Source organism: Lissotriton vulgaris, chromosome 6 (genome assembly GCF_964263255.1).
Source record: "Lissotriton vulgaris chromosome 6, aLisVul1.2, whole genome shotgun sequence".
NCBI lineage: Eukaryota > Metazoa > Chordata > Amphibia > Caudata > Salamandridae > Lissotriton > Lissotriton vulgaris.
The window spans coordinates 1,405,339,772-1,405,366,767 of NC_141694.1; the positions used below are offsets into that span (position 1 = coordinate 1,405,339,772).

The 26,996-nt window shown below is 43.1% G+C and overlaps 1 protein-coding gene across 5 annotated transcripts in view; it reads left to right on the forward strand.

Annotated features, from left to right (window-relative positions):
- Positions 1-26,996, forward strand: part of RALGAPA2 (Ral GTPase activating protein catalytic subunit alpha 2) — a 1,781,019-nt gene that overhangs the window by 1,021,414 nt on the left and 732,609 nt on the right. For all 5 annotated transcript variants that reach the window (XM_086927515.1, XM_086927511.1, XM_086927512.1 and 2 more), the window contains one exon: positions 12,937-13,005. In XM_086927515.1, coding sequence (XP_086783641.1) covers positions 12,937-13,005 — 69 coding nt within the window. The remainder of the gene's footprint in view (positions 1-12,936; positions 13,006-26,996) is intronic.

Below are 26,996 nucleotides of genomic sequence, written 5' to 3' on the forward strand. Positions count from 1 at the left end.
TGGTAGGTAAACACAGCATTCCTTTTGGGGTGACACACCCACACGGTTTAGGATTCGGTTGCGCAACTACTGCCCATGGTCTCGGAGGGGGTTCAAGCCATACTATACAAGGCTATTGCAGATGGCCGAGATGCAGCAAAATTCACCATTCACTACAGATTGTATACATCTGACTTCATAGGCAGAGTGATTGTGTTGTCTGTGGCATCCGGATGCCACGCCTGGCTGAAATCCCAGGCATCCCCTATGAACATGCCCTTCGATGGCACCATCTCTTCAGAGACCAGCCAGATTCAGGGCAGGAGTGCTTGAAGCACAGCTGGTCCAATGGCAGGTCCTTGGGCATCTCCATGGCCCCTCACCAACCACATTCTGCCTTTCGCCCCTTCTGTGACTACACTAGGGGCTACCAACTGAATCAATTCCCTCTCAGCCACCAGGGTAAACAGACTCCCTCGTCCTTTTGTGGCTGTGGTTCCCACAAGCCTTGTGAAACACACAGGCAGAGGTCTCAAAACCACTTTAGTTTGCTCTTGTACAATCATGGGCACCCTAGTGGCAGCAGATTCCACCATAACCTGCCTCTAAATAATACTGGATAAGTGGGTACTACAAATTGTTCAGTGGGTTACTCTATCCCTTTGCTAGAATCCCCATCACCCATGCCAACATTCCATGACCGGCTGACTGAGGACCACATCTCCATGTTCCGTCCGGAAGTTCAGTTTTTTTTGGCCAAAGTAGCCCTCAAGAGGGTGCCGGCATCAGAAGTAGGGTGTGGCTGCTATTCCAACTCCTTTCTGCTGCCCAAGATTGACTGAGATCTCCACCCTGTTTTAGATTTGTGCCCTCTCATTTTCTCCCTGAAGAAGGTGAAATTCAAGATACTCCTGTTCGCTCAGGTTCTGTTTACCCTAGACCCTGGAGACTGGATGGTTGTGCTGGATTTGCATGACGCCTCCTTCCACATTTCCATCCTGCCTGCCCACAGACGCTGCCTGTGGGTCACGGTGGGCCACAAGCATGATCAGTTTGCTGTGCTCCCTTTTAACCTCATGGGCGCCACTTTGATAATGCCTTTTGTGGTGGAGACTCTATCATCCTCCCCGCTCTGCAAACTGATATTTCCATATAGGGTTACCCATATGAGGTTCTGAGTGTCTGCACACTTGTACATCAGCAACCTTATGTCTCTATGCTTCTAGCATAGAAAGTTCGCAAAAGGTAACTGATGTCAGCACTCTGTGGTGGTGCCTATATAGGGACTGCACATGCCACTTTCGATGCGGATGAGCAACGCCACCTACCGGCGCACAGAGGTACCACCCGAAAAATGTTGTGCTTTAGTCTGACGCATGGGGAATATTTTAAGGTAAAGAGTCTGCAGCTAGATAGAGTCTCTACCAGATAAGGTTTTACTGAAGGTAAGCGACTTGTTAGTTAGTGGAAAATTGAATTGATTCACCACTGATAAATTCTTATGTTATCATGGGCCCTGACTGAAAGTATAAGGAGAGGTTACCCTTTATATGAGGATTGGTGTGTCCACCGTGAGGTCAGACGATTGCAGCACATCACAAGAAGATACAGAGTTCTCACGATTTTTGCCATTCTGTCATACTTCAGTGTACAACGAGGTCACCAGGCCTGTTTCACTTTCTGGTGCAAGAGACTTGCTGTGTAGCTGGCTAGTACTGAGGTTCTGGAGTTTCCAGCTCTTAGTTGTTATACCTCAGGATAGTTCTAGTATTCTACTGTCTGAGATGTTATATATCAATTCTGTGATATTCGTGAAGGCCAATAGATACTTGTCATCCGAAAGGAGGTGTTGAGAGCTTTTTCAACTTTATTATCAATACGTAGACCTATACCATACCAATTTCATGGTTATTTCCCTTTGTTCCTGTTGCTCTAATGTTTCTGATAAAACCTCTGTACTTTTTTTAAGAGTCTTCTTATTTTGAGTAAAAAGAGTTTTGATGGCCCATAAAGTGTTTTACTCAGCTATGTGTTTTCACTTCACTTGAATTTGTGCAGAGCATTGTGCTTGATCTGTCTTGAGAGAGTTCCATTGCTTGTTCTTTGCTACTCAAGAAGATGTTGATTGTATTGTTTCCCCATTAGAGGTGGATTGGCACCTGTCTGTTGCTACATTTGAATTTAATTCAGAGCATGACTTCTCAAGCCCCAGTTGCTTCTAACCATTATGCTTAGTAAACGCACAAATAATTTACAAAATTGTAGACTCCTCTATCTGCCTTTTCGGATTTCAAAATGTTGTTTTTTACCTGGAGTAATACCAGAGGGATTGGAACAGAGCTCTCGGCTCCAAAATATAAAAATTTGCTCCACTTGTAAAAATGAGGGTCTGCTCCATCCATGCACCTTTAATCTTTTAGGTTTATGCTTCCAAAACAGCTTTATTTGGCTAGTGCCAGAATCTGATGGAGCCAACACATTTAATTTCTGAACCGAATGAAGTCTGATAATGTCCATAATAATCAGAAGGTTAAAGGTGTGTGAAAGGAGCACAGCAGTTATTTAAACATGTGCTTTCTATAGATAAGAGCATTTCAGTGCTGTAGAAGTGGTAAATGTCAGGGGCATCTACTGCTGGAGTTTTGTGTTAACCCCTAAATACTTCCACTACAAGCGTACTCTCTTCCACCCAGCCTATTGTTCAAGGCTTCAGGTAAGACTCTTTATCCAAGTTTCTATTTTCTGTTCAGGAAATAGGTCTGTAAATGCTAGCAAGTGTGGTCTCCTAGTTGGTTTGTGGTTTTCCCCCTAAACAATAATCTTTGTTTTGTCATTGATAATGGCAAGAGTTCGGGCCATGAAGTAAACATGGACACTATACGCTGTTTATTTATGGGAGTCTCGAGGGAAGTGTCCATGTCATTTTTAGTTTTTCAATACACTTATTTGAAACTATAACTATGCAACACAATACGCAAAATCATTAAAAGTTAATAAAAACCTGCTAATTAGAAAACACACTCCTTTATTAATTCGCAGGCTGATAGTTTTATAATGTAAAAGCCTGTAGGTTTAAAATCTAAATTCACCAGGCAATGGCTGATTGAAACAGAAGCTACAACATGATGTTAAAAACCTTCCCATCACAAAGCCATAATATTTTAGCACCTATTCTCTTCCTGCACAGTGACGTGAAATGTGAAGGTCATCCTTCCAACAATCCAAACCATTTGGGGTCAACTTTGGAAGTTTGCCTTTGAGCAAGAGAAACGGAGAAACACCAGTGACTGAATTGGGTGCTGTCTGATATGCCACTGGATTCAAGCTAGCCTGGCTGATGAGGGGTGTTACCCCAAAACCGGTCTCAGGAGGCTTGTTTCCGGTCCAGGGAAGACCTGGCTTGGCAGTTCGGGCTAGACTGTTCCCATAATGAACAGGGTCAAAACTGATTTGCATATGGCTGAGTCTACACTGGGGTGGGGAAGTGGGTTAAAGAATGATGGTGAATTCAACCCTGTTCTGTGACTGGGGGTGAGTGTCTAAAAATTTTAAGAGCTCCGTCCATCATCTCCTGGTGTTTGCGCGGTCTAATTATGACCATAACATTATTTAAAGGGGCTTTTAAGCAGGTTCACTAGAAACATGTGCCAAATGAATGCACACTTTAATAATTCTATTTATCCTGTATTATGGGTGTCTTTCATAGATTCACATGCCTGAATCATTCCCCGTCGTCGAGATGGGAGTCCCCGGTACATAGAAAAGTAATGTCCTATAGACATACATAGAGAAAAGTAGGCCTAAGAGCCCTGCCTTAGTAGCCTATCTGTGTCCTTTTGTAAAAAGGACCAAACTTCTGAAGGTAGCCAATCAGCTACCACCTCCCTCTAGAACCTTCCTGCCAGGAGCCTCAGTCTCTCAGATTTTCTACCGCACGTTGTGCTAGGGAGTCTCCACCTGAGTTCTCCTCAGGTTTCTTTGATTTATCTCTTTTCTTCATAATTCTTGGATATTTTCTTCAACAAACAACAATGGCTGATCAGCAGAAGAAAGGTCTGTTCAGAGCCTGAACTTCATGTGGTAAGAAGAGACTGCACGTTGAAGACAAGCATGAGACTTGCCTCTTCTGTCTTTACCCTGACCATTCTTCTAAAGACTGTAGGATTTGTAGATCATTCTCTGCTAAGACTCTTAAAGACAGAGAAGGGAGACTGCTCATCTGGCTAAACAGACTTAAAACCAGAGAGGATGATGTCCTGTCCTCTGAGGGCAGTGAAATGGCTTCAGTTTCGTCAAAACTGTCATTGAAGAGGCCAAGGGAGGCTTCCCCAGGCCCTTCAAATGTTCCTTCTAAAAAGACTACCACAAAGTCTTCGGAGGTAAAATCTGCCAAGTCTGTGAAAGATGTTCCTACATTCACAAAGGCAATGCAGTCGTCGTCGACGAGTTCGTCTACGTTTTCTTCAAAAAAGACCACATATGTCTCTACCTCAACCGTGTCGACGACGATGGCGTCGTCAGCCTTTTCATCGACGACGACGACCACTCAATCGTCGACGACGGGTAAGCCACTATCATCGATTGTCATTATAAAACAGCAATCGACGGTGATCAAGTCTCCGCCGACGACATCGTCGACGATCTCGTCGACGACGAGACAAAAACCGTCGACGGCTACGCCATAGACGAGGACGCCATCGACATTGGGCGCCCCATCGACGAAGACATCGACGACGGCAAAAACATCGTCGACGTCAAGAGCACCGTTGACGAGCACGCCATAGACGACGAAAGAGCCGTCGACGACGAGAACACAGACTGGATCGTCGACGCCGAAATCATCGTCGACGACAACACCGCAGACGACCGCACCGTCGACGAAGGAATCGTCGACGACCGCACCGACGACGGAATCGTCGACGACCGCACCGTCGACGAAGGAATCGCCGACGACCGCACCGTCTACTACAGAAAAACTGTCGACGTCAGCACCGTCGACGACGGCAATATCGTCGACGCCATGGAAAAAATCCGATTTGATACCATCAAAGAAGATCCCAAAAAACCCTAATACGCCAGAATTAACATCTCCAAGTAGGGTACAAAAATCTCCCCCATCTTGTCTGCTACAAAGTGACGAATCAGATGAGGAGCAATTCGATCAGGCTACTAGTCCTTCGGATTTAATTATGAAATGTCAGAGCACAGATGAAGATGGAGATGAGCTTATGATGACAGAGGAAACTGTTCATACTCGAGTACAGACTCAAGTAACTCCTATGATTTGCCTCCCAGCAACTATAGTCACCGATCTACAATTCTTGATCGCAGACTACAAACGACGATTCCCTGAATCACCAGTGGCCCCTTCTACGGAAAAGTCTCCAGCTTCATCCAGACCGCATCAAGCTCCAAAGATAAAACCATCATCTTTGGATATTCCTCAAGAGACGGAGACTATTCATCACATTCAATCATCTGACGAGGAGAGTAATGAACCTGGAGAAGGGGAGGTTCGAGACGACCTGTCTCAGAACAGAGACGATGAGGACTATGTCGCTCATTCTCCAGCCACACCTCAGCCAAATACTTCCGACTCTCCTCCAGTGGATATTGGCGGATTCCATAATTTGATAGAGAGAGCAGCCACTAGATTCCACATGACCATGGAATCACATCAAACGCACTGTTTCTTATACGATTTTAAAGATCCTATCAAAAAGACGGCTAGATCAATTCCCATAATAGAGCACATTTGGGAACAGGGTCAGCAACTAATGCAAAAACCTGCATCGGTCTCAATAGTGGTACCTCGACTAGATAAAAAATATAAGGCACCATCAACAGCAGCTACCTGCCTTAATGCACATCCCAAACCGGATTCAGTAGTCACCCAAGCCGCACAAAAGAATTCCAGAAATCCGTCCTCTCCTCTGTCGGCACCACCAGACAAGGAAGGCAGGAAATTAGATGGCATAGGCAAACGTTTCTCTACAACGTCGGCGATGACTATCAAAGTAGCCAACACCATTGCGCTACTAGGCAGATATAACAGACAATTGTGGGAAGACATTGTCCCATACATAAAGGATACACCTGAAGATTTAAAGGATGAGGTTCATTCACTTCTCAAGGAAGGACAGATGTCAGCAGAAAAAATAATCGATGCTGCTGTGGATGTCGCTATGACAGGCTTTAGACAGCTAGCAGGTGCAGCAGTTTTACGCAGACAAGGGTGGCTCAAAGCGACATCCTTCCGCCAGGAAGTCCAAAACAAAGTCTTGGACATGCCCTATGACGGACAACACCTATTTGGTGACAAAATAGATGAGGCCTTGCATACAATCAAAAAAGACACAGACACTGCAAGAGCTCTCGGCACATTACAGTTCAGAAACCAGTCCTTTCGAGGACACAGGGGAAGGGGTCAACCCTCTTACAGGGGATCATATCAAGGAAAATCCTCTTATTCCTACAGCCAAAATCGTTCACAATACCAGCAGAGGCAACAGCAACAAGGTCGTCAGACCTCCTACGGGAGATCGAACATCAGGGGGAAAAATCTGAAGAAACCAGCAGGCGGACGACTATGACCATTTGCAGCAGCCAGTCCCTCCACAATCTCGTCCATTCAAAATTGGGGGAAAATTGACACACTTCCTCCACAATTAGAGATCCATAACAACGGATCGATGGGTACTACAACTAATCCAACACGGCCCCTCATTGGAATTCAAATCCATCCCACCAATTACTCCTCCTCGCAATATGCAACACAAACACCTACGATTACTCCTTCAAGAAATATCTTCAATGTTAAAAAAGGGAGCAATAGAGCGTGTCCCATCAGCTCACAGAGGGAAAGTATTTTATTCCCGCTTCTTTCTAATACAACAAAAAAGGAAGAAATGGAGGCCCATTCTAGATCTCAGGGCACTCAATACGTTCCTGAAGACCCAATCGTTTCGAATGGTGACCATCCAGGAAATCCTGGGATCCCTAGAGGAAGGAGACTATATGACGTCTTTAGACCTGCAAGACGCATATTACCACATCCCAATACACAGGCGCCACAAAAAATTCCTACGTTTCGCAGTAGCAGGTCAACACTACCAATTTTGTGTCCTTCCATTCGGCCTCAAATCAGCACCTCGAATCTTCACAAAGTGCCTCGCTCCTGTTGCTGCTTTCCTACGTCAGCAGGGACACCAGGTCTTCCCCTACCTGGACGACTGGCTGGTGAAAGCACCATCTATGACGGACGCACAGATGTCTTCCAACGCCTGTCTCACTATTTTCCAAAGCCTAGGTCTGACACTCAACTACGAGAAATCAACCCTAAAGCCCACCAAAATCTTAACATTCCTGGGGGCAATTCTAAATACAACATCTTCCAAAGCATTCCCATCTCGGGAACGGAAGCACAAACTGATCACTCTAGCTACCGCAGTGTCTTCAAGGAACACCATCAAAGTACGTACCTTCAAGTCCCTACTTGGGATGATGTCTTCATGCATACTACTCATCCCTCACTGTCGGCTCAGAATGCGCCCCCTCCAGGAGGCCTTGACCAAACAGTGGACTCAACGTACAGATTCTTTCGAGGATCACATAGTCATTACTCGACAAATAACAACGGCCTTACTTTGGTGGACTACAGAAAAGAACCTGCCGAAAGGTCTGACGTTCTTGATGCCTGCGACTCCGCATGTCATCACCACAGATGCTTCTCTAGAAGGATGGGGCGCAGTCCTGCAAGAATTGCAAATCAGCGGCAAGTGGACGGAACAAGAAACAAAACTACATATCAACCTCCTAGAACTCAGAGCAGTTCTCCACTCTCTACAAGCATTCCTCCCTCGCATCAAGAATTCAGCAGTGCTTGTGAGAACGGACAACACGACAACAATGCACTACTTGAACAAGCAGGGAGGAACACGTTCGCTGACACTATCTCGCGAATCGTAGAAAATTTGGAACTGGCTAGTACACAACAACATAAAACTAACAGCGGAGTATGTCCCGGGCAAAGACAACGTCATAGCGGACGCTCAAAGCAGACAGAGGTCACTGTCCCACGAATGGGAACTAGACCAGAAAGTCCTAAACCACATCTTCTTGGAATGGGGGACACCGCAAATAGACCTATTTGCCACAGCAGAGAACGCGAAATGCCAAAACTTCGCAAGCTGGCATCCCCAACCAAGGTCATTAGGAAATGCATTTTCCATTGCATGGCGCAACGTGTTTGCGTACGCGTTTCCGCCGTTTCCCCTGATAACAAGGGTCATTCGGAAAATGAAAACGGAGCACTGCACCTTGATTCTCATTGCCCCATACTGGCCGAGACAGCATTGGTTTACGGACCTCCAACGCCTCTCAATCCAACCATATCTCCGTCTGGATCAACATCCCTCTCTGCTCTCCATGTCCAAACGCCAAATACTCCACCCGAATCTGAAATCTCTCAGATTATCGGCATGGCTCCTGAGCACCGAGAGTTCTGCAAACTAGACATCCCGCAGGAGTGTAAAGATGTACTAGCTAAAGCGAGAGCAATCAGCACAAACAAAACTTACTGCTTGAAATGGAAGCGCTATTTGGTGCAAAGACAACGATCTCCATCCCTTAAGGATAACTCCGGAGCTCTTACTACCATATTTACTACATCTGGCACAGTCGGGACTTGCCCATGCCTCTATCAGAGTTCATTTGGCAGCAATCTCCCGTTTTACAAGAACTTCAAAAGGACCTTCTCTATGGTCCAACAGATTAATAAAGCAATTCCTTAAAGGGCTCTATAGATCATTTCCAAGGCCACGTAGGATTCCTCCAACATGGCACCTTAATGTAGTCCTCAACCAATTGATGAAACACCCATTTGAGCCAATCCACAGAGCTGAACTCAAATATACTTCATGGAAAACAGCACTTCTTTTAGCTTTGACCTCAGCGAGACGGGTCAGTGAGTTACAAGCTCTTTCCATACAGGATCCTTTCATGCAGTTCAGAGAAGACAGAGTGATATTAAGAACTAATCCTCGTTTCATTCCTAAAGTCCCTTCAGACTTCCATTTAAATGAACCGCTTGTACTGCGCTCATTCTTCCCAAATCCCAGTACTGCGGCTGAAAGGTCCCTCCACTCTTTGGACCTAAAAAGATGTCTCAAATTTTACTTGGACAAAACAAAACAATTCAGAAAAACTAATCAGCTTTTCATCGCTTTCAGCAGACCCAGGAAAGGCATGCCACTCTCCAAACAAAGCATTTCGAGATGGATATCATCTGCAATTGCTTTTTGCCATGACAAGGCCGGACGTCCATTACACTCCAAAGTCCGAGCACATTCCACAAGAGCTATGTCCACATCGGCGGCACTATTCGCTGGAGTTCCGGTACTGGACATTTGCAGAGCAGCGACCTGGAAATCGCCGCACACATTTACCAGGCACTACTGCCTGGATACGGAACTGATGCAGGATGCAGCTGTGGGCCAGGCTGTGCTTCGCCATCTATTCCAGTAAGATGAGCCCTCCTTCTTCCCACCGTCCTGTACTGGTATGCACATTTATTTACTTTATTCCTTATTATTGATGAGGGTTATTAGTCGCATGATATGTGTTATCCCAGACTGCTCAATATGGCAGGAAGGTTCTAGAGGGAGGTGGTAGCTGATTGGCTACCTTCAGAAGTTTGGTCCTTTTTACAAAAGGACACAGATGGGCTACCAAGGCAGGGCCCTTAGGCCTACTTTTCTCTATGTATGTCTATAGGACATTACTTTTCTATGTACCGGGGACTCCCATCTCGACGACGGGGAATGATTCAGGCATGTGAATCTATGAAAGACACCAATACTGGATAACTGCAGTTACAGGTAAGTAACGCATTTCTTACACGTTCCACTAAACCCCTTGCCCTGGGGCAATACAAATCAATTTTGAGGTGCTGAATGGAGATTCCCAATAAGAAATATTTCATTCCATTTGAAGCTAATTGAACCCCATTGAGAGTTATGATATTACTAGGCACACCTTCTATCATAAATGTGTAGGTTAACAAACTTATGAGAAGTTGAGTAGATAGGACTCACTACCTTAGTAACAAAGAACTGGGAATGATATTCCACTAATACAAGCATAAACCCTCCTGCCCACATAGAAAATATAAAGGTACCAATAATGTCTAAACCCTGTTTTCCTCATGTTGTGGAAGGTATTCTAACTGGGGATAAAGGTGATCGTCTTGCACTTTTACTTTTGTCACTCATGGCACATATTAGGGACTGCCTGACTCTCTTTTCTACAACATAGTCCATACTTGGTAACCAGTATGTAACTCTAACCTTAGACTTGGTGGCACTTCGTCCAAGATGGTCTTCATGAGCTAACTCAGCAATCCTGTCCCCAAAGTCCTTAGGGGGGGGTGGAGGGGGAGCACCAGTCTGTCTCCCCTCAAGCCCATGTCATTGTTTATACTCAGTTAATTCCTTACTTCAAAAACACTCTTGATTTCATCTTGTAAACTATTGAGGTTTGCTGGCCAACCATGGACAATGTTATACTTTTGCCAACGTAAGTATAACCTCATTATCTGAACTAGTTTCCCACTCGTCTTTCGGGATTCCCGGAATGATATTGACAGGTGGTGCAATAATCTCTTTCAAAGCCCAAGATCTGGAGACAGAATACTAATAGCATGCTTCATTTGCCAAAACATGCCCAACCTACTGTCCGGCTGTTTTCCGGCAGCTCTCAGTGTCAGGATGGGAAATGCAAATCACTCCCTGATGCCAAAAAAAGGACTTGTCGGTAAACAATCACCATTCTGGAGAAGCTGAAATACTGCAGTCCTCAGGAGCTTTTGTATGTAAAAGAATCTGCCGTCCAAAAATGTGTTTTCGTTTTTCTGATGAGTTTCAAAGATTCATACTTTTGAAATATTGAGTGGGAATTATCACATCAATGCATACAGTGCTCCCAGGTCTTTCATAATCATGACCATAACTACTTGAATTCTGAGGATTACCACTGATAGCCTCAAAACAAACTGAAGCAAATTTGTATCTTTCCCCCCATTCCGCTAATTCTGTGGCCTGTCTTCAGGCATCAACTCTTGAAGCATTATGAATCTGGTGGATGCATTTTCACAGCAGTAATCGCCGTAGTCTAAGCCATACTTATAACAGTCTAAATGCAAGAAGGAGCAACTACTATTTTCAGAGAATAAAAAAAAGTCAGAAGTGAACCCTCAACTCGCTAATGCCATCTAATTAATTGTAAATATGGTTACAGCAATGACTACTAACATCAAGGTAAAAGCATGTTTGGTAGGAAATCACAGAATCATTGAGGCAGACAAGAATGAAACTATTTCAGTTCGAAACCTCCACATATCTAATATTTACTGCAGGATAGAGTGGGTCTGCAACACAAGGCTGTGGACTTGTAGATAGTAGAGTGCATGGCTACGAAGTGGCCAAGTGGTTAAGGCATGGAATGCTAATCCATTGAGCTATACAGGCGTGGGTTTGTATATCATCCTCCTCGCCAGTGTTCCAAATGAAGAAGAGCTTTTCGAATCATTGAATTTAATAACTTTATTCAAAATAGATAAGCGACAACCTCTAGGCCACAGCTCCTGTCAACACTCTTTACTGAAATAATCGTTCCAACTTTCAAAACAGAATATGGAATGCTCCAGCAACTGGGAAGGAAGGGGGATGTCAGGATATGGGAAAAGAGGGAATGCTGGAATAAGAAAAAGGGAAAGTGAACTGAACATGTACAATGCGAGTTAATATGATTACAGTGTGCTATGACACGGAACAACCCCATAATTTACAACAGGGAGGTTAATACCGGTCTGTCACATGCCCCCCTACGACTTCACCTAACTCATTTTATCTAGATAGGTGCATTTACATTTGAAAACAGTCACCCATATTATAAGCTCATCCTTGCACCTTTCAGCCGCCCTATTCCATGAAATGAAAACATTTTTACAAGCCTCTTGGACAAACGAATGTTTTCTCCCTGAAAGATGCTTGTGTACGTAGGTCACTATTATCTTTTAGCTTGGGCACATGGTTAGAGTGGTCATTGTTAATACTAATCCATTTCTTCTGTATGAACAAGTATTTATTATATGCAATATTCAGAGAGTCCCATTAATCTGATTCTTGACTGGTATTCCCCACTGGTCTTTTCGATCATTGACTGGGGATTTCTTTTGAGACACCCTTCTTTAGTGAGAATGTGTGATCAGGTCAGGGACAAGAGGGTACAGTAATGGTAATTATATACCCTAAATCTTAAGTTCACCAAATTCTACTCCTACTCATAACTTTTCAACCTCCGGTCTTTGTGTGTTATCTAGAATCTTGTCTAAATCTTATTATGCTTTGAGCATATACAACCGGTTTTATGTGAGGATATATGGGTGATGTATTCTAAAAATGGTGTGGGTGTCTTAAAAGCTTCTTTGCTCTTTATGGGGCCGGGCTGGCTGCCTTCATATTCTGACTGAGGCAGCTAAACATTTGGACTCAACATAATGAAGAATAATGGAAAGCTACCACCTGCATATTACTGAATTTGATCAAATTAATAACATAATAAAACAATAGTATAACTTACCAATTTCAGATCATTATCCTTAATTGTTATATGAGTTTTGAGCTATCAGGAAAGTTGTAGGGCTGGGCCTGTTGACAAAAATAACAAAACCAGTTGCCGGGTTTGTTGACAAAGAGTATTGTTTGAAGCATTTGCGTCCAATAAATTTCACTGGAGATTTCTTTGTATAAACTTTGGTCATGGTGAAAATTCAGCTGGATTTTTCTCTTGGGTAGGTCAACAAGGCCAAGTCTTAAACGTTTATGAAAAGATTGATGCAAATATTCTGAGTCCTCCTTTGTGTTATCATGGATTTTGACTTTATTTAATTTTCTGCAGATTCTTGTCGCCACTATTGCATTCCTTTTGCCTAGCGCTGAGCATTCCTCCATGGAAACGGATAAAAAGGTAAGTATTAACACTGCTGTGCATCTGCAATTAAATGTCCATATTGATTTAGAGTTGAAGGCACTCACTCTTGGAGGATAGAAGCTTAGTTATGGGTGAGTTTATCTGGTTTGGTTGCTTGAACATGTGCGTTCAAAATCATTTGTGTTTATCCACTCCAGTGTTTGTACCAGGCACTTTGGCATTCTGTTTCTTGCTTATCAGGAAGTTTTGTAGAAAATTGTGATCAAGTATAGAGATTTGCAAATACTCATAGATCTCCATCTCTCAGTTGTGTTCAAAATTACCTCATTTGTAGCACTGTTTTATGTGAAGTTTCCTTTTACCATGCTGTGGCAGAGACTGGTGCTAGGGTGATTGTTCTCCCATATGGATATGGTTATGCCTAGAATCCATCCTCAGATCCAGGGTAAACCTCTAGAAAAACTTTCAGCTAAATGACCCAATCTCATGATCTCATTTCCAAAGCATGGTGACCCCATTTTTAGTGAATTTCTATAAAAATAGATGCCCCAGAAAACCTCATTTCAGAAATTGACATATGTATGAGGTAACTCTGATGGTTCACTTGTTGTTAATTCGTCTTTGCCATGCTACGTGGATTATTAATTTGCATACTTTTAATGAATACTTGCTGTTGCAAATTCCTTTGATGAATCTCCTTCCCCTGCACCAGACAGAATTCAGAAATGTGTACAGCCCTGTTGAGTCTCTGGTTTTAGGTGGGGCCCATCACTCTTGCTTGACATCTCACAGCCTCACAGGAAGCGATGTGTCAGCATTATATGTTGCGCTGCTATTGTCGGTCCTTTTGTTTCTAGATGTGGGCTATGGAGGCACTGGTGATGTTCCCAGGCGTTTTTTTAAATGTTGTATCGTTTTTTCAGTCAAAATTGGAGCATGTCTCAACCACAGTCTTCTTGTGTTAAGCCATGCATGATCTTCCAACTCCCAGTGTCATTTACAGATCTGCGTTAGGATTGCCTGCCGTACCTGAATACTTCAAACAACACATCATTGTGTAATCTTGGTGCCTAAATGCATCCCAAGACCATCTGCGAGCAATGTCAACCATGACCGCAAGAAGGCGCACAAACAGACCACTTCCCACCATCAAAGTAAAAGGAATATATCTAAAATACGGTCCTGCTCCTCTTCAAATCCCATTCCTGTGTTGACTTAGAGAATTATGCAGCTCAGCTCCAGCATGTTGCTTTCAATCAAACCGGTTTTCTGTAAGGACCTGAAACAGCCTCAAATATTCTTATAGTGGGGAATTCCGTAGCAACTTCAAGAGTGTGTTACCAAATATAAGTATCTATTAATCCTATTTCACAATTGCAATACTTTCTGCAAACATCTGTCATCATTGAAATCTAATGCTCTGTCATTGGGGTTTGTCTTTAAGACCTTAGCCAGGAGTCCGAGTAGCCCTTCTTTAGAACCATTACTACAGGTATTAAAATGAAGTGTTACCAGTGTTGACATACGTTTGATGCCCTACTAGGAAAACTCACAAATTGTTTAGATTCGACTGTATGCAATGTGCATACGCTGCTTTATGCTCTTCCCAGTTGTATATCACAATTGAAGATAAGATTAGGGTTCTATCTGGTAGGGTGAACAATTGCACAGGAAAGGAATCAATTTGTGTTGTAAACTGAAGAATGCTCCAATATAGACATTAACCAACTACTTATGGTCAGAGATTGAATTTGTGAGTGAGGGTACTAGACATACTAGGCAGGAATATCTATTCTCTGCCCTGGAAACATTGACTTTTGAAAAGCAATGGAACACTACAACGTTTGTTAATCGTTTTTAAAAAGACTGTGAATAGATCCCTAAAAATAGCTTCAACTGTTGGTGATAAAATTATTCTGGGTAAATAATCCCATGCCTTGGTGGTTATTAACTTTTTATTTTCTCAGAGTCAATCTTATTTTCAAACATATTAACCTTTGCAATTGAAGCTTAACTTAGTTAAACTTCAATTGCAAAGAGTAATATGTTTGAAAACAAGATTTATATACATTACACAACTAGGGTGATTAATTCTGGATAGTCACCTTTCAAGCAATGAGTATATTGCCAGGGCAATATCTTATACAGTTGTAAAAGGGAATAGTAATACCAAATGCAGACCTGCTGGTTACAAAGAAGAAATAATTTTGCATTGGTCATGTGTTTGCCCCACACATATTAATTATCCTGAACAATTGACTCGAGATCCTCTTAACCAAGTTAAAGTTTGTACATTTAGAGAAACTCTCATTCATTACTTGAAACGTGACTATTCAAAATTAAACACCCAAGTTGTGTAATGTATATACATCGTTGAAGTGAAGTCAAAAGGAAACAAAAATGAACTAGGAAATTAATGACCGGGTTTTGTTTATTTCTTATTATTTAAATCAGTGGTTCTTAACCCGTGGTCCGGGTATCCTTGGGGATCCGCAAAGCCTACTCGGGTAATTTGCAACTGTAGGAGAATATTAAATAACATTAATAGATTAGTAAAGTGTATATAAATAAAGAAGCAAAATTGAAAACTGAACATTTTAAAACATTGTGTACATGTGATGTCATTTGAAATTGACATCTAAAAATTCAGTTGTTGGGGTAGTATAAGTGCATCAAGCAGAATATAGAATGTACTATGAGTGGCCACAGTTGAATTTAGAAAGCTCCAAACTTCCCATTAAATGTAAAGTTTTTTTTAAATATATTTGTAAATGAAATCAAATATTTTATTATTTTTGTATTTGTTTGAATGCTTGTTTCTGTATGTTTGTGTGTATTTTTTTGAGGTTCAAATCATCGAAAACATTTTAGGGTGGGTTACCCAGCTTCCAGTAATGACTAAGTTTGGGTCCTCAAATTCCAATGATGATTCAGTGGGGTGCCTGGGTTCTAGTTATGATTAAGTGGGGGTCCACAGAAGTCAAAAGTTTAAGAACCGCTCATTTAAATGATCTCAATTTGTGAATTCAACATGATGCTCCCAGTGATTAACTTTATTTCAGATTCTACAAAATGAGGGCCAGAAAGCAATCACGGGATAAAAGTAGTTGATTTATATTTTTAATTTTCAACTATGATTGTGCTCCTGTTTCATTGAATGAATGGACATTGTAATGGTTAAAAATATCGATGCAATAAACATGAACTTCTGGTAGTAATATTCATATTTTGTCGGACAACAACACCACCACCACTGTCCAATACATCAGCAGACAGGACAGTTTGGGGCTGTGGACCCTATATTGGAAGGTGATTTGCCTGTGGCAGTGGGCGCAGCGATGGGGAGTTTTCCCAGAAGTAGCTTATCTAACATGTTCCTTCCATGTGAGGGCAGATTCTTTCAGTGGAGTGCCGCGGGTTGGTGTTGCCCCTAGAAAGTGACGAAGGTGATCTTTTCCAGATTGGAGTTCCAGCTTGTGCATCTCCTAAACACAGCCCAGGACAGGAAGTGTCCTCAGTTTTGTGGCATACCCTATCCTCTGAATGGTTCCCTGGGAGATGGGCTTCAGGTTCATCTGGTCTCAGGGCGTGCTTTACCCCTTTCTGCTTATTCTTCTTCTGTTAAAGGTACTGTAAACAGTGAGAAATGTATTGCTCACAGCTGATGCTTATTGCCCCAGGATGGGTGCAGTGTATATAGTACACCCATCTGTTGGCACTCAGCACACAGCCGCCTTTCTTTTGTAGCAGGACGGTCAGGCCCTCCAAATGCTGTGGCTGCATGCATGGAGGTAGAGTGGTTGGCCAGAGCAAATGTGTTCAGTGCTCCGAGTCAGATGCTAGTCTTTTCGACTTCTTGTAATTTAGGCCATCCCATTCACAGTAGGGTCTCTCAGTGGCTATGGTTAAGAGCTATTTGACTGCCCCTGTTGCATTTATTTTTCTTTCTGATCATATTTCCTTGTTTAGATCGCCCATAGTGGTGCAGTTTCCTGAAAATGTACGTATTTCCACCCACTACTTTTAATGTCAGTTGGCCCTGTATGTACTCCTGTGCCATTGTATCTGGAAGTGGAGATACAGCTGAAGCTGCAGGACTACTCCTGACGGCGCTGAAAATATATTGCTGGGAAAAGTTTACTGAACAAGTTTGAAGTCTAAAATAGTCTAAAATGATAATTCATAACTTAAAGAATCAGCGCAAACATTATGGCATCTTACTTCATCTTACTTCATCTTCATCTTACTTCATCACAAGAAATATCCAAACCCAGCACAGCATCTGCACGTCATATACACATTTCAGGATTGTAACCAAAAGCTGGCTTTTCCACCATAAGCCCATCTGACACACATTTGGTAAATGTTGATGCCATTTTCTCTGTTACCAATACGAACAGCAAGAGGCCTGATGGCTTTTTGTATCTCTTCTTTGACTGCATAATCCCAATGAAAACATTATTTCTACAGCCACTTAGAGGGTCTTGTATAGATGGGTGCAGAGATTCTGAAGTCCCTTCAAGGGTGATCCTTCCCAGGCTCTATTTCCCTTGTGATTGTCTTGCTGGCAGATGCCTCTTTACAGGGATTGGGAACATGCTTGGGACCTTTACCATTCACAGACCTGCACACCCAGGATGAGCAGAGGAATCAATTTCCATGTTCTACTTGGACAAACAGGGAGGAGTGGGTTCCCCTTGGTCATGTGGTCAGAGAGCTCTCATTTTGGATCATAGACCGAGAAATTGGTCTGTCAGCTGCTCATATGTCAAGGAAGGAGAATCAGACTGTTGTCTTCCTGAGCAGAATGTTTTATGTGAATCACTAGTGGAAACTGACAAACAAGGTGATGTATCAAATTTCAGTTAGTGGAGACTTCCCCAAAATTGATCTCGTTCTCACACCTGCAATCAAGAACTGTCCGCTCTTCTGCTCAAGACTGGTCCCTTCCTTGCATTCTCATGGATGTTTTCAGCTTAAGAAACATATTAAGGATATCCACTATCATCCAGAGCATGCTGTAAAATATCAGACTGCTCATAGTAGTAGTCATCATGATACCGCTTGACTAGGGCATGCATCCTTGCTATCTAGGTTTTTATCTCAGCCTGGACCACTCATTGAAGGTTCTGAGTAATAAAACTATCTTCGACCCCAGTTTGGCAACTTTCAACTTGCATGTTTGGATATTGTTCATTACTGTTTACCTTCTGAAGTCTTCAACATTTTTCTGTCTGATAAGACAACCTTCCTCCAGAGCAGTGTATTCTAGAGAATGGTCTATTTACACACCATGGTATCTACATAGATTCATTGTGGTCTGACTTTAGTCATATTCTGCATTTACCTTTTTCCTTTACAAGGCTCTCTGTTTGAGCTTCCTGCAGATTTTCTAATCCTCAGTGGTCTTTAGAATAATTTTACCCCAACCTCCTTTTCCATTGCTTAATGGTATTATACCTAGTCCTAACATTCCTCATTGGGAACAATTTTAGCGAGGGCAACAAGGTCACATTACTTACCAGGAAACATGCTTCTATAGATGACTGAAGTTCCATCCCTAGCCACTTTTCCTCCATTTACTGTATTTTCACAAAGCAGGGTGGTTCTCAGAGAACATCTTTATTTGCTTTCAAAGGTTGCTACAGCATTTCAAATGTCCTGGATAGTTTCTCGTACCATGCTTTATCCTCAATGTCATCCATCTTCATCAACTAAATCACTGTGGAACTTCAGAGTCACTTTTGGGCACATGCATCATTGTAAATTGCATTCGCAAATGGTGCGAATTGCAAAATTCGTCCGTTTGCGAATGCAATTTCAATTTTTGGGATGCATCACCATTTTTGTCCTTTTTCGCAATTTAAGAAACCTCAAAATTGCGATTTCTTAAATTGCAATTGCAATTGCATTTAGGGAATCTCAAATTGAGATTCCTTAATTGCAATGCATCAAACTTAAAAAAATTGCGAATTCGCAAATAAGGGGAGCAAATTACCATGAAGTTGACCTTCATGGTAATTTGCGAAAACTTTAAAAAATGCACTAAAGTGCATTTTTCAAAGTTCCATTTTACACACACACATGCCCTTGGGGCATGTATGTGTTCAAGATGTTCTTATAGGCAGATTTCAGGGGTGCAACAGGGTGTCCTTTGGACACCCCTGCACCCTTGAAATTACATTTTCAATTTGAGATTCTCTAATGTAGAATCACAAATTAAGAATGTCTTCACATTCATTCCTATGGGGCTCTTGGCCCATAGGAATGGATGGGGAGGTATTCCTTAATTGCGATTCTCAATTAGAGAATCGCAATTAAGGAATTTTAAGAAATCGCTATTTTTTTAGCAATTTCTTGATGCATTGCAGTTTGCAATTCCTTAATTGCGATTCCTTATTTTTCGCAATTAAGGAATCGTAAAAAGCAATATTGATGCATGTGCCCCTTTGTCTCTAGAACACCGGTTTTCTGTGTGGACGACAATTAGCTAATAGTTTGCAAGAGTCAGAGTTGAGGAAAGCAGTAAGGAAGCAAATTACTTCTGGGTGGCTCCTTCTCATCACTTCAATGAGCCAGTATGGGGTACAACAACCATTTCTGCTCTCTTGAGAGTTGTTACTATCCGTACAAACTACAATTCTACAGCTTCTTTTTCTGTGGGCTCATTTGCTAAGCATTATTGTCTGGGGGTTGAGGAGCAATCTCATTTTGGTAGTGTCTTGTTCCTACAAAGTGCTTTGGATTGTATACCCACACCCCCATTTAGATGCTTTAGAATTTGTTTATCTAAATACACAATAAAATAACAATTTACTTACCCTTTTTCAAAGTTCTTTTTGCTAAATACTGATGTTCGAGGCATATGGGCTGCAGATGGTACATTATGAATAGATCGCCATCTGGTGTTGGGCTCGGATGATTGCACTTTGTTTTTCTCTTGGAGAGTCTTTTGTATGTTGGTGACTCCTCCCTTAGTTGGTAGTGCGCATGGGCATCGGCTCCATCCTTAGATTGTTTTTTTCCGCCATCGGGTTCGGATGAAGATCGAGACGCTCCAGATCAACTTCAGAAGAAAGTGATTTTTCGGCGCGTATTCCCTTTCCAATTCGACGGTATTGTTAGCGAACGCGTTCTTTTCCATTCCGACGCGTTACAAATTCAAAATAGAAGAGAAAAACTTGGATCTACGTCGAAGAACAGGAGACCTTTCTCGACGCAGTCAAGCCCGGAGTCCATGGAAAGGACTCCATTCAAGAAATGTCCATCGTGTGGTGCTAAGTTCCCACACAAGGACCTACACGAGGTGTGCAACCTCTGTCTATCGCCTGAACACGAATCCAGGGACTGCGAAGCCTGCGCAGCATTCTCCTCCAAGCTAACGATTAGAAATCGTCGAGCTCGAAGACACGAGGCTTCCAGAATGCAGGCGGAGGCAATCCCGGAGCTGTTCGGAGACGAACAAATCGAGGAAGAAGAGGACCAGTCGGGGTCGGAAGGGGACCAGTCGGAGGTTGAAGAACTCTTCGAGCAACAAACCGTGAGTGACGACGTCCCCTTACCGAAAAACCGACCCCGTGCGGTAACGACCCCGCCCTCGGGCCCGGTCAAACCGCTGAAAAAAGTTTCTGACGCCCCGCCTTCGGGCCCGGCAACGAAACCGAAACTGAAACCGAAACACTCGGAATCCCACCACGTCGGATCCGAGAAAAGGGCGTCATCGACTTCGACACCGAGGCTGCATACAAAGGAGAGCTCGGTATCGAAACACTCCATGTCGAAAAAGAAATATGATGTATCGCCCAAAAGACACTCGATACCCAAAAAGTCGGAATCGAGCAGACATTCGGTGTCGAAAGAAGATAGAAAACAAAAACAGCTCTCGGAACCAGGACCCTCGGTACCGATTCAAGAGCAACAAACAGATCCCAAACAAAAGATCTTGTTTATTGACCCACAGACTGGGAAAGTGGTCACGAAGAAGAGAAAGAGTGAACAGTCAGAAGATAAACCTCTTCCTTCAAAAAAGAGAACAATGGGGACGAACATAACTCCTCCTGCTTCTCCTCGTCCTAGAGACACACCCTCTTCTCCTATTCCTCACAATAGGCCACATATTCCTACACCCTCCACACCAAGACCATCTACACCTCAGTCAGATGTAGACAGTGACATAGGGGAGGGAGAACCTCAAGGGGATGACGAATCTATCCAAGAGGAGGAAGATCCATGGGAAAATTACGATGTAGGGTCAGATGAGGACAACGACCCAGAGCTATACCCCTCAAAGCCTTCACCACCTGATGATAACACAGGTTTTGTGCAGCTCATTAATAGGGCAGCAAAATATCACAAACTAGATATGCACACAGAACCTCAGATAGAGGATTTCTTGTTAGAGACTCTACCTAGTGCACAGAGAACATCAGGTACTCTTCCTATGCTAAAGGGTCTTCTCACTCATACAGAAGAGATATTCGAAAACCCAGTGAGAGCCAGGGTGTTAAACCCAAGAATCGATAAGAAATACAAAGCGGCTCCAAAGGACCCAATATTTATTAGAGGGCATGTACCTCTAGACTCGCTGGTGGTCTCAAACGCTCGTAAAAGAGCAAATTCATTATCTACAGGAGAGGCTCCTCCACCAGATAAAGAGTCAAAGTTAATAGATGCATCAGGCAAAAGAGTAGCATCACAGGCAGCGAATAGCTGGCGTATAGCTAATACACAAGCACTACTCGCACGTTACGACAGGGCACATTATGATGAGTTAGAAAAACTTCTCACACATCTTCCAAAAGAACATCAGAAGAAGGCAGACCAATTAATACAGGAAGGGAAAATAATAACAAATACTTCCATTAAGTGTGCATTAGACGCAGCAGACACTGCAGCAAGGTCTATTAACACTAGTGTCATGCTAAGAAGGCACGCGTGGCTTAGAATCTCAGGATTCAAACAAGAAGTTCAAACAGCCCTACTGAACAGACCATTTGATCAGAAGACATTGTTTGGTTCAAGTACAGACGAGACATTAGAAAAGATGAAGAAAGATACAGAAACGGCTAAGTCAATGGGAGCATTGCAACAGCCAACGCACAGAGGTTCCTTTCGTAGATCCACCTATAGAGGGGGCTCAAAAAACACAGGAACAAATCAGCAATCCACATCTTTCACACCAACATCACCCAGAGGTAATTCAAGAGGTAATTACAGAGGTAACAACAATAAGGGTAGAGGCCGCGGAAATAATAACAACCGCAACGCCTCAACACCAAAACAGTGACTTCATAGATCTCCCCCCAGACCACATAACACCGGTCGGGGGACGTCTATCACAGTTCCTACCTGTCTGGGAAAACATCACGTCAGACAAGTGGGTGAGACAAATGATCCAACATGGTTATTGCCTAGAACTCACAGCTACCCCACCAAACATCCCCCCCAAACAGCGTCCAATGAGTCAAGATCATCTGACATTGTTAAGAGAAGAAGTGCTAGCACTTCTACAAAAGCATGCAATAGAGAAGGTCCCAAAGGATCAACAAGGAACAGGAGTATACTCTCTATACTTCCTGATCCCCAAAAAGGACGGGTCCCTACGACCAATATTAGACCTCAGACCTCTCAATGCTTACATAAATTCGGAACATTTCCACATGGTCACGCTCCAACAAGTACTCCCTTTACTGAAGAAAGGGGACTTTCTTTCTACACTGGATCTAAAAGACGCTTACTTTCATATCCCAATTCACAAAGCCCACAGAAAATACCTAAGGTTTGTGTTAGAAGGACAACACTACCAGTTCAAGGTCCTTCCGTTCGGTGTCACAACAGCACCGAGAGTTTTCACAAAATGCCTAGCTGTGGTGGCAGCACACCTAAGAAGACAACAAATACATGTCTTCCCATACTTGGACGATTGGCTAATAAAGGCCAAATCAAAGGAGGAATGTCTTCACAACACACAGAAGACAATTCAACTGCTGCACCACTTAGGGTTTACGGTGAACTACAAAAAATCACACCTGCAACCAAACCAGATCCAGCAATACCTGGGGGCTACAGTAGACACAGAAAAGGCAATAGCATACCCCAACCCAATCAGAGTACAGACAATGGTCGGGTTAATACAAAGATTTCAACCACAACACTCACTACCAGCACGAGTGTTTATGCAACTATTAGGCATGATGTCCTCTTGCATACTGCTAATACCACATGCCAGACTACAAATGCGCCCACTACAAGAGTGTCTAGCGACACAGTGGAATCAGGCTCAAGGTCAGATTACAGATCTGGTGTTGGTAAACGACCGGACGTATCGCTCTCTGAAGTGGTGGAACACAGAAAACATTTCCAAGGGACGGTCGTTCCTAGAGCCAATTCCACAAGTAATAATAACAGCGGACGCATCGCTCTCCGGATGGGGAGCGCATATGGACAAATACACAGTACAGGGGAAGTGGAGTGCGCAGCAAAAGAAACTGCACATCAACTACCTGGAACTATTGGCAATATTTCTAGCACTAAAAGCTTTCCAAATGCAAATAACAAACAAGGCAGTCCTGATCAGAACAGACAACATGACTGCAATGTATTATATTCAAAAACAGGGGGGGACACACTCTCTCCAACTGTCCAAACTAGCACAGGACATATGGAGATGGGCCATTCCTCAAAAAAATCTACCTGTTAGCGGAGCACCTACCAGGAATTCAAAATCAAATAGCAGACATCCTAAGCAGACAGTCAGAACAAGTTCACGAATGGGAACTGCACGACCAAATACTACAGCCATTCTTCCAAAAATGGGGGCAACCAGAGATAGATCTGTTTGCAAATCATCAGAACGCAAAATGCAAACAATTCGCATCCAGGTACCCACACCAAAGGTCCCAGGGCAATGCACTGTGGATAAATTGGTCCAACAAATTTGCTTACGCGTTCCCTCCTCTACCACTAATTCCATTACTGGTGAGGAAACTGCAGCAACACTCAATGACAATGATACTAGTGGCACCCACGTGGGCAAGACAGCCGTGGTTCACCACGCTGCTACAACTCTCACAAGTACCACATCAAAAGCTAAGGTTATTACCCATGCATCTTACACAGAACCATGGAGAAATAATGCACCCAGATCCCAAACAACTGAACCTAGCGATCTGGCTCCTGAGGTCATAGAGTTTGGGTATTTAGATTTACCACCAGAATGCATGGAAATCATTAAACAGGCAAGACGTCCTACCACGAGAGCATGCTATGCAGCAAAATGGAAGAGGTTTGCTATACACTGTAACAGTAAGCACATCAACCCTCTGGACGCATCCACTAAACAAATCATTTGCTATTTATTACACTTACAGCAATGTAATCTAGCATATACCTCTATTAGGGTTCATCTAGCAGCCATAGCGGCATACCTACAAAACAGGCAACACCTGTCACTGTTTAAAGTACCAGCAATTAAAGCTTTCATGGAAGGACTCAAAAGAGTCATTCCACCAAGAAGACCACCTTCCCCAGTCTGGAATCTCAACATAGTGCTTACCAGACTAATGGGGCCACCCTTTGAACCTATGCATAGGTGTGAAATACAATTCCTCACATGGAAGGTGGCCTTCCTCATAGCTATCACGTCACTTAGAAGAGTAAGTGAACTGCAGGCTTTTACGATTCAAGAACCATTTATGCAGCTACACCAAAATAAAGTGGTTCTTAGAACAAACCCAAAATTCTTACCAAAGGTTATCTCAGCATTCCACATCAATCAGTCAGTGGAATTACCGGTTTTCTTTCCAAAACCACAAACAGTAGCGGAAAGAGCCCTACATACACTGGATGTTAGGAGGGCCATATTGTACTATATAGAGAGAACACAAACTTTCAGAAAGACAAAACAGCTATTTGTTGCGTTTTCTCCCACACATAAAGGCAATCCCATCTCCAAAGCGGGCATTGCCAGATGGATTGTAAAATGCATTCAAATATGCTACTTAAAGGCAAAGAGAACATTAACTGTTCCTCCTAGAGCTCACTCTACACGTAAACTAGGAGCATCTATGGCATTTCTGGGAAACATTCCACTAGATGACATATGCAAAGCGGCTACCTGGGTTACACCGCACACTTTCACAAAACACTATTGTGTTGATGTGCATGCAACACAACAAGCTAGAGTGGGACAAGCAGTATTAAAAACATTGTTTCAGACAGTTGCAACAGACACGGGCGACCACCGCTAGGGAGAGAACTGCTGTATAGTCTATTCATAATGTACCATCTGCAGCCCATATGCCTCGAACGGAATATGCTACTTACCAGTATGCATCTGTTCTTGGCATAGAGGGCTGCAGAGTGGTACATGCCCTCCCAGCCTCCCCGGAAACCTGTGTCTGTTCCAACATTATCTTATTTAGATACACTTACATGGGCACTCTTATCTGTATTCTACTATACTACTCCATCTAACCCTACTATGGCAAAACAATCTAAGGATGGAGCCGATGCCCATGCGCACTACCAACTAAGGGAGGAGTCACCAACATACAAAAGACTCTCCAAGAGAAAAACAAAGTGCAATCATCCGAGCCCAACACCAGATGGCGATCTATTCATAATGTACCACTCTGCAGCCCTCTATGCCAAGAACAGATGCATACTGGTAAGTAGCATATTCCTTCCAGTAGATCCTGTGGTACCTCTTGAGAATGTTTGTTATTGTTTCTGATTTTTTTCTGGCACAGTCCTCTATGGCTGTCAATACGAATGGCAACATTTCACACAAAGCAATGAAGGAAGGTTGGTGGAAATTCTGCCAAGAAAGAAGGTTCCCAAATGTAGGTAGCTGGTCCTTTTGGGATTTTCCTGACATTTTGACTCCCACTTCATAGCTGAACACTATCAAATTTGGCCACTAAACAAACACAATAAGAATCAGTTAGGTAGGACGCCAAGAAATAGACTGCCAAGAATGGCCGCAAAGTAGCTTTTTCATTGCACCATTAACCAGAGAGTCCAATTACCAAGTCATTAGAATGTATATTTATAGTTCTGTTTGAAGAAAACAATGTGTTACTTAGTAAGATAAACAGATTATCTGAGTACCGCCTTATCTAACCATTTGTAATCAAGACCTCCAGTTCTGTGGCTTAAAGGCCCAAGTGCAAGGGAACTTGGCAATGCTATTCTTGATGGACATTACCTATTAAAAAGGATTTGCCATTAGAAACGTTCAAGGAAAAAAATAGTGTCAATGAAGTTAGTAGATATTCTGAATTCCTATCCCGTTTACTATCTTCTGGCGCCCAAGTCACATCAAAGGCATTAATTCCAAAATTGCAGACAAGTCACTGACTCAAGTGTATCATAAGACAGAAATGCGTTATTCAGTTTCATCCAGTGCTTGAAATGGGCCGGTACTCACCGGTACTGAGTACCGGCACTTTTTCATTTTCTCCCCTTGAGTACCAGTACTCATGGGACCTGATTTTAACCCAGGCTGCGCTCCTTTCATCCGTCAACTAATACCAGGGCAGCCCCTTTAACGAGCACTGCAGGGAATGAATCACTGGAGTTCTTGTCACCAGGACCCAGCGTGAGCTGCTTTGCAAGTCTTCAGAGCGGGGAGGAAGGGGGTCTGCAGAGTGGTTATCTTATCCACTGATCTTTCACAGTGGGGCTGAGAGGGGGCTGTACAAACTAATGGGTGGCGGTGGGACGCACTGTCTAGGATAGAATATTCCGTGGACAGAACAAAAGAAGGTTTGCTAATGCTTTCACTATTGCCACACATGTGAATTGCCTACACTTTCTGTGTTTGTCTGTGGTTGAAAATGTTAGTTATCACTGACCAGCAGGCAGCGTTTCTTTTAAAAGTGGGTTTATGCTTCAACGGACCTACATGTTAAAGCACCGCACACCAAGCTTGCGACCTGGTGCTCACGTTAAAAGAGGTAACTGTCGCTTTCTATGTGGACTGTGAATGTGACACTCTTCACAACCTCATGAATGGAGTGGGTGGG